Here is an 8,568-nt window from a genome sequence, read left to right as displayed (position 1 = left end):
TTATGTTAATCAGAAATCCTTATTTGTTTAACTGGATTTATTTAACAACAACTACATGTCGGTTCTAAGAAAATAATTATTTGCAACTATTATATGAGAGTAGATTTTAATATCAATAATACTTCAATACAAGCATTATTATTATTAAATTAGATTTCTTCATTATTTGAGGAAGGTGATTTATCAAGCTCAGGGCCGATTGCAGCGTTGAGAGTCGAGACATTGGCGTTGTTTAAAGCCAATGTGCTACTTTATTTTTACATCTAAATTCATTAATTTCAGTACCTACTTAACTACATTATTATCGAATTCTCCTTCTCCTCCTCCTTCTCCTCCTCGCTAACCTCCTCCTCCTCCTCTTATATTTACAACTAGAATCAAAATCAACCTATCTGATGTTAGTGCAATCTATGATTATTCTGTTATTAATTGCAATCTGTTATTAACCAAGGTTCCTGTTTTAGTGAAAGAAAGTTGCGTTCACTAAGTTGGAATAGTTGAATCAACTATATATCCATTATTCCGTTAACTAGAAATCCTTACCTCTTTTAATGGATTTATTTAATGACAATTTCAAAAATGTTGGTTGTAATCAATACTTCATATTAATATATCTCCCTTTTTGTAGAAATTTTGTAGAAGTTTCAAAGTTATAATCGACACATCTAAATACTTTTGAAATATAACGTTTTTATTTTACAGCGTAAAAAATGTAATGCGTCATTAAAAATAACCTTAAAGATTGTTTACAACCAAAAAATCTTTTCAGAAATTGCGCAGTATAAACTTGATGACGTCATCAAGAATATTCTGAAAACATAGCATTAGCTATGACAGCTGTAGAATATCGGTAGGATAGATTTTTAATGGTCTCTCAATTAAATTAGTTAGCTAGAAAGCAATATATCATCCTCGATTTCTACCAACTATATTATGTTTTGTATTTAAAAAAATCACAGATTCCATGCAATAAATTTTAATACTGCTGAATTTATTTTTATCATTCATGATAATTTATTTCAAGTCAATTAATTCTAAGAAGAACTTTCAAATTATATGTTTTTCATGTCGAATAGTTTATTTCACATCCTAGCTATATCAATATAAAATTCTAAAACTGTCACAGTGATTTACTGTTTGTAAAGGATCTCTTGAGAATCTGTTGATATTTTTCAAGATTCATGCAAACATTGTGTATGGATTAATTCATTTGTTGAGGTATGCTGTAATATTTACAATTGATTCGAGTCGCTCAATCGCAACCCCTAATATAACATTACAAATTTCAGAACATTATTTTTCAATTAAACTTTTTTTTAGTACATACCTCTCTCTCTCAATTTCCCTCTCCATCTCTCTTTCTCTCTAGCCTGCACATGCTACATATTATGTTACTGCATTTCTTTACTTAAAAAAATCCCCCTCTTTGTCGCAATATTCTAGAAGGTTCTGAAATTAGTTAGCTAAAAATCAATATACCTTCCTCGATTTCTATTAACTACATTAATTTTTGTATTTTGTAATTTATATTTGACTAAATGTTGATTTCAGGCTGTTGGAATGGTTTTCACAAAAATTGCGAAGTCCATAAGACACTCAAAACTTACCAGCAGTCAATGATAATTCGGTTTTGAGCTTTTAAAAATGAACTCAGAATATTTCCCCGTCACTGAAAGGGGTTCCATGGTTGTGGGATATGCGTTTGCTGTCTGATTTTTTTAAACAAATCGGGTAAAAGCTAAAAAATAAGAGTAAAGTGTTTAAGAAAAATATACGAATGGAGATCAAAGCGACTGACAGCTGCTTGGCGCTGATCGATCAACGTTACTTGATCGTACTACCAAGAATGTGTACTGTCAGTAAAGCTGCTGCTGTATTATTTATTGATTTATTTACATACATTGTTGTATTTGAACCAGGCGCAGATCCAGAAAGGGGCGATTGCCCCCTCCCCCTGGAGCTAGAGAAATAATACGTATAAGGCGTTATGCTTGTTCGAATTGTGGGCCTTTCCTTTAGTCCTCAGCATAAGGTTGGCGGCGACCCCCTCCCCCCTGTAGGGCATCTGCAGATCCGCCACTGGTTGTAACGTACAAAATACATATGGAAATGGCACATTATATAGAATCGTATGAATAAGGTAAGTATTATACAACTTATTCTCGCTTTACGGAACACCAATATTAATCGCATAAATTGCTTATTGGAAATAACAATATCTGCAGATTTTTGCAGAAATGTAAAAACGTTCGTCGTTTCAATATCAAGGTATATAATAGAAATTATTGTACACAGCAGACGTCGAAATTAGTAAAAAAATTTTGCAGGAAAAATTTGCAATAAATAAGTAAATAACTACATTACCGGTGGTTACTTCCTACAAACTATTTTATACGCCCTGATTCACAAAGATTCATTATTCTTAGATATCGAGACAGTCCGTTCGGAGAGATTCAATGTACAAAATTAATTGTTGTATTATTAATACTATCATTTAATTAATTAAATTAAATAATTCAGTTAATTTAATTAAATAATTCAATTAATTAATTATTCTACACAGCCGACGTCGAGTTTAGTAACCATTTTCGCAGGAAAATTTTTCAAAAAATTAGCAAGTTCATCTGCTGTATGGAATAATTAATTAATTGAATTATTTAATCATCCTAATTAAATAATAGTAGTAATAATACAACAATTAATTTTTTGCATTGAATCTCTACGAGTGCACTGTCTTGATATCTAAGAATAATAAATCTTTGCTAATCAAGGCGTAGAAAATAGTTTGTGAAAAGCAAGCGCTAAATATTAATGTTCTGAAAAACGAGATTAGGCTGTATAATACTTACCTTATTAATACGATTCTACGTAATGCGCTATTTCGATATGCGTTTCGCAAGTTACAACACAACAATATATGTAAATAAATCAATAAATAATACATTTTATAACTTGAAAAATTATTATCAATTATTATCAGCGAGTTTACGGCGGCATCCTATTATCACTTTTCACAGTTTTCTTATTCCGAAGCCAAGTAAAACATGACAAGAAACAATTACAATATAAATAACACAAATCGCATTTTTATTCTAATTTAAAATTCCCGCCAAGAGCAGCAGCTTTACTGACAGTACACATGTTTGGTAGTGCTATCAAGCAACGTTGAAAGATCAGCGCCAAACAGATGTCAGTGGCTTTGGTCTCCATTCGTATATTTTTCTTAACCACTTTACTCTCATTTTTTAGCTTTTACCCGATTTGTTTCAGAAAACCAGACAGCAAGCGCATATCCCACAACGATGGAACAGTAGAGAATATTTATCAATCTCAACTGCGAATTCACCAACGGCGGAGATGGTGCTTAACAGATTTTACCACAGCTTCCCACAATCCTCCAAAGTGTGGAGCGGCGGGAGGGTTGAATTTCCAAGTTGTATGGTTGTCGGTGATATGACGAACAATCTTGTCTGACTCAGCTGAAGCCTCGGAAAATATTTCGCGGAACTCTCGGTCAGCTCCCACAAAGTTTGTCCCATTGTCGCTGTAAAGAGTATGACTGACGCCTCGTCGAGCCGAAAACCTCTTATAGGCGGCGATGAAACCCTCAGCAGAATAATCCGATACAACTTCCAAATGTACAGCTCGTGTGGCACAGCACACAAAGATAGCAATATACCCTTTATATGCTTTGTGACCTCGCCCTTTGGTCGTGCGCATCCAAATAGGTCCGGCATAGTCCAATCCGGCCGCTGCAAATGGTCTAACTGGTGGGTTGACTCTGAAAGATGGTAAAGGACATATAACCTGGCTACAAGGGTTTGCTCGATGTTTCGTGCAGATTACACATCGAGACAATACACTTTTCACAGCCGTACGACAAGAGAGGATCCAATATCTCCTCCTTAAATAAGACAATGTTAGTTGAGGACCACCGTGTAGCATGAATTGATGTCCATTCCTCACAATCAAGGTCGTTAACGGTGAGTCCTTAGGTAAGATGTATGGACATCTCTCCTCGTAATCTAGTGCAGCATAAGTCAGTCGACCTCCTAATCTCAGTAGTCCATTAGAGTCCAAAAAAGGTAGTAGCTTCAATAATAGACTCGATTTCGAAACAGGTAATTGTCTTTGTACCTTGATGATGTCCTTAGGGAAGGTTTTTTTCTGAACGTGGCCGGTCAACTTTTGTAGGGCCAATTTAAGATATGTCGTCGTCGGATGACAAGGCGGCCGTTCGAAATGCTTTCTACGAAGCCGATCCACGAAATGCAAATAGATAACAGTGATTTTTAACAGTTTCGTAAGCGAAGAAAATTGAGTCAGGAGCCGCCAAGGTGATTCATGAGCTACTAGTGCAGAATGGGTGATAACTCATCGTTCCTCCCTATCAACAGATGGGTCTCTAGCTCTAGTTAAATTTGGCCACAGAAGCTCAGGTCTGGCCAACCAAACTGGTCCTTGCCACCATAGAAGATGATGTTCTAATCGAATCGGTGTGAGGCCTCCTGATGCACAATCGGCAGGAGTATCCGCTCCAGGAACATGATGCCAAGCCGCCTCTGGTAGAACACGCTGATTTTCCGAAAATCTATTGGAGATATAGGTCTTCCATCGAAGCGGTGGACCTCGAATCCAGTCCAAATTGTTTTGCGAATCGGACCAAAGATGTATCTGGATTTAGTCCGGGAGACTCAGGACCGATTGTACATGAAACATCAACTTTACCAGTAAAACAGCGGCACACAATTCGAGCCTAGGAATTGAGGTCTCCTTTAACCGAGCCACTTTCGTCTTAGCCATGACAAGAGTAACACGAGTTAGATTCGAAGGTGATGTGACACGAAGATATATGACAGCTCCTATTGCTCTTTCTGAGGCATCTCCGAATCCGTGAAGTTCGCAATAGCTGGAAGAGGTAGTTCCCAACCAACGTGGTATGGATAGAGTTGAAAGATCAGACAAGTCGTTTCTAAACTTGATCTAATTAGCGTCGTACTCCATTGATAGTTCATCATCCCAAAGCACCGTGCGAGCCCATAGACTCTGCATGAACATCTTGGCCTTAACGATGACTGGTGCCAGCCATCCTAATGGACCGAATATGCGAGCTATCTCAGAAAATACCGTTCGTTTCGTAATCCGACTCCTCTCCGACAATGGGTCGATCTGAAAACGTAAAAAATCGGACGACGGCTGCCATGAAATGCCAAGAGCACGAAAGGATGGATCTTGATTAAGTAGAAGATAAGTAGCGTCCTCTCGATGATCAGTGGGAACACCCTCTAAAACTTCCCCTACATTTGACACCCACTTTTTCAGGGTGAAAGCTCCTGCTTGCAATAATAAGTCTAACTGTCTGCACTTTGCCCTCGCTAAGCTAACGTCATCTGCCCCTGATAGTACGTCATCGACGTAAATTTCTTTTCGTAGAATTTGAGAAGCGAGGGGATAGTTATCACCCTCATCCTCCGCTAACTGAAGTAACGTGCGTATCGCTAGATACGGCAAAGATGTAAAACCAAAGGTAACGGTTTTCAAATAATAGGTGCGAACCTCCTGATCGTGACTCTCTCGCCATAGGATTTTTTTGAATGTTTGATCCACTGGATGGATCCATATCCGCCGAAACATCTTCTCGATGTCCGCGGTAAAGAAAACTGAATACATCCTCCATCTAAGGATGACATCCGCCAATTCAGTCTGTAGTTTAGGTCCTGAGTGTAAAAGCTCATTCAAGGGCACCCCTTTGTCGGTGCGTTGAGAAGCGTTGAAAACAACCCGCAATTTAGTGCTTGAGCTGTTTTCTTTGATCACACAATGGTGTGGTAAGAAGTAACCCTTGTCGTGTTGAAGATCTTCTGGATTAGAGACTAGTTCCATGTCTCCCAACTCTGCGTACTCATTGATAACATTTGAGTATTTCTTAGCTAACTCGGGGTCTCTTCGGAAACGTCTTTCCATATGGACGAGTGCCCGATAAGCTGCAGATCTTGAATTCCCTAGATTAATAGAGCGATCCTTTAAGGGCAGTCGAACGATGTAACGACCATCGTGACTGCGTTGAAAAGTGGAGGTAAACAGCTGCTCACACTCTTCCTCTGCTACACTATTATCATTAACTGATAAAGGTATGTCTTCCTGGACGACAAATCTTCTCAGCAAGTTCAGTAGTTCATGATCTACTGGACTTTGCAATCCCACAATAGACTGCACTGAAGATATGGACTCCTTTGACAAGAGTTCCGAGAGTATTCAACCCAACGAAGTTTGTTGAGCTGTTGGAGTCCCTAAAATCCCCTTTTTGATTCCCTCCTCAATAACATGAGAGTAGAATTCTGCCCCTAAAATAATTTTTATGTGACCCCCTTTTTTCAACAAAGAATCCGCTAATTCTAAATCCCTAAGATGATCCCAATCATCGGTGTGAATACCATCAGGTGGCGTATATTAAGTGAGTTTAGATAAAATAATCGCTCTTACCCAAAAAGTAGCCTGGGGATGGATTCTAGAATAGACCTTTAATTGAACTAAGCCTCTGGTCGGCCTTGTTCTCGAATCACCCACACTCCTTACTGAGATGATAGCTGGTTGTCTCGCTAATCTCAATCTTTGGACAAGTGACTCCGATATAAAAGATGCTTGAGCACCTTGGTCCAGAAGTACTCGTGTTAGATGGCGACTTCCATCTGAACCTTTAGTGTGGACGAGAGCCGTAGCCAGGAGGACAGATTCCTCTAGTCACATTGACGGTTGAGTGTGGTGAGCATTGGTATTACCTATAGAGTTGATCAGAGAATTAGAAAATGGCAAACTAAGTGGATTCAATTTGGACGAGTTGGAAGGATTAGTGGGATAGGTAGTAGCTTCCGTCGAGCTAGATGATGTCGATTTCTCCTGGGAAGTTGGATGTAACATCGTATGATGTATACCGCTACAAGTCTGGCACCGCTTTGTCGAAACACAAGTGCGGAGCATGTGCTTTCCAAGGCAGTTGAAACACAACAGGTGCTTTCTTACCAACTCCTTTCTCTGCTTGTCATCTTTACTTCGGAATTGTGGGCAAAAAATTATGGAATGGTTACCTGAACATAAGGAGCACGACCACTCTGAGAGAAGCACTGTGAGCATGGGTCGTTTGACCACCTCTCTTTCCCTTTTGTCGATGAGTACTATCCTTGGTGAAAGATTAGTTAGTTGAAGAAAAGGCTATGTTCTCGACGACTTCCAAAGTGCTAATCTTGTCTGTCATAAACTGGTTGAGTGAATCGAATGTCGGATGGGTACTCGAAGATCCTAAATGATCCTCCCATGCCTTCCTGGTAGATGCGTCCACGCACTGAGCTGTCATATAGACAAGCAAGTCGTCCCACGAATCCGTAAGGCGATTCATTGATGTCAATGCACCTACGATCTCACAGGTGTCATTGAGCAAAGAGCGAAGTTCTATTGAGCTCTCTCGGCTCATTGATTTGAGAGAAAACAGCTTTGCTAGATAGCTGTTCACTAACAATCGAGTGTTGCCATACCGCTTCACTAAGGTCTGCCAGGCTCTTTCGAAGTTATTTTCCGTAGTCGGAATGCTGGCAATCAATTGAGCGGGTTCACCAGTCACATTGATTTTGAGATACTGTAGTTTCTGAACAGTTGGAAAATCTGCATCTTTCCGCACCATCGAATCGAACAAATCTCGGAATGTAGGCCATTCTGTATACATTCCAGAGAATGTCGGTAGTTCCAATCTTGGGAAAACCTTTTGTTTTTGAGTAACTGTAGGTGCTATAACAGTCTCTCTTTGTGTAGCTAGGGTTTCGAACTTATCTAAAAAATCCATCAAGTATGACCTAGCACTCAAATACTTTTCCTCACAGCTGGTGTAATGATCCTCTAGAAAATAAGGCAGCTCCTTATTTTGTTTCCGAACTACCATCAGCTGATCGTTGTTCTCGGAATACTTGTCCCAAGTTTTTTCTAAACAAGTTAAACGAGAGAGAATTTGATTCTTGGTAATATTATCCTTACCAAGTTTCCGAAGATTTGTAGGAACGTTGCAAATCGTTTCAAAAATACCCCCCTGTATTTCGATGGTACTCTCTACTGTTGCCATCTTTGAAGAGGAGAAAAGATACTAGGAGTTTAATGTTGACAAAAAAAGAAATAAGAAGTGTCCAGTCTATGGCTTTCCATAGAAGTCTGAAGTGACAGTTCTCGAACACGTGGTACGAGGTTAGTTCAATAAGTCCTTAGAATGACCAACAAATGGCGCGCGAATCGCTCCAAATCATCTGTTTTCAGTCAGCACCACTCCCGACTAGATATATGGTGCAGTCACAGTCCACATCTTCTGAGTTTACGTGTTTTTATAACCAATTGAAAAAAAAATTGTTCGTTAAGAAAAATGAAAAAAAACGAGTTCAGAGCGGTAATAAAACATTTTCATTTAAAGGGTTTAACACCATATGAGACAAAAAATGAATTAGACTCAGTTCATGGCACATCTGCCCCTGCCTTAGCAACGGTTTATAACTGGGTAAATGAATTTAAGCGTGGTCGTACATCAATAAGTGA

The 8,568-nt window shown here is 38.9% G+C and overlaps 1 protein-coding gene across 1 annotated transcript; it reads right to left on the bottom strand.

Moving 5' to 3' along the window:
• Positions 1 to 3,342: 3,342 nt before the first annotated feature.
• LOC117181300 lies at positions 3,343 to 6,918 on the bottom strand. Its single transcript, XM_033373859.1, has 6 exons — positions 6,780 to 6,918; positions 6,484 to 6,737; positions 5,000 to 6,231; positions 4,729 to 4,909; positions 4,430 to 4,674; positions 3,343 to 4,249 (listed from the first exon to the last, which is right to left on the bottom strand). Exons 1-6 carry the CDS (start codon positions 6,916 to 6,918, stop codon positions 3,343 to 3,345), a joined length of 2,958 nt encoding a protein of 985 aa, XP_033229750.1.
• Positions 6,919 to 8,568: the final 1,650 nt, after the last annotated feature.

This window comes from Belonocnema kinseyi, chromosome 10 (assembly GCF_010883055.1).
Source record: "Belonocnema kinseyi isolate 2016_QV_RU_SX_M_011 chromosome 10, B_treatae_v1, whole genome shotgun sequence".
NCBI lineage: Eukaryota > Metazoa > Arthropoda > Insecta > Hymenoptera > Cynipidae > Belonocnema > Belonocnema kinseyi.
This window is presented reverse-complemented; position numbering and strand designations above follow the sequence as displayed.

Coding starts and splice junctions, on each gene's coding strand:
- LOC117181300 (XM_033373859.1), bottom strand. CDS start 6,918: ATGTTACATCCAACTTCCCAGGAGAAATCGACATCATCTAGCTCGACG. Junction 4,910..4,999: donor GATGATGAACTATCAATGGA/GTACGACGCTAA, acceptor TACCTCTTCCAG/CTATTGCGAACTTCACGGAT. Junction 4,675..4,728: donor TGTGTGCCGCTGTTTTACTG/GTAAAGTTGATG, acceptor GACTAAATCCAG/ATACATCTTTGGTCCGATTC.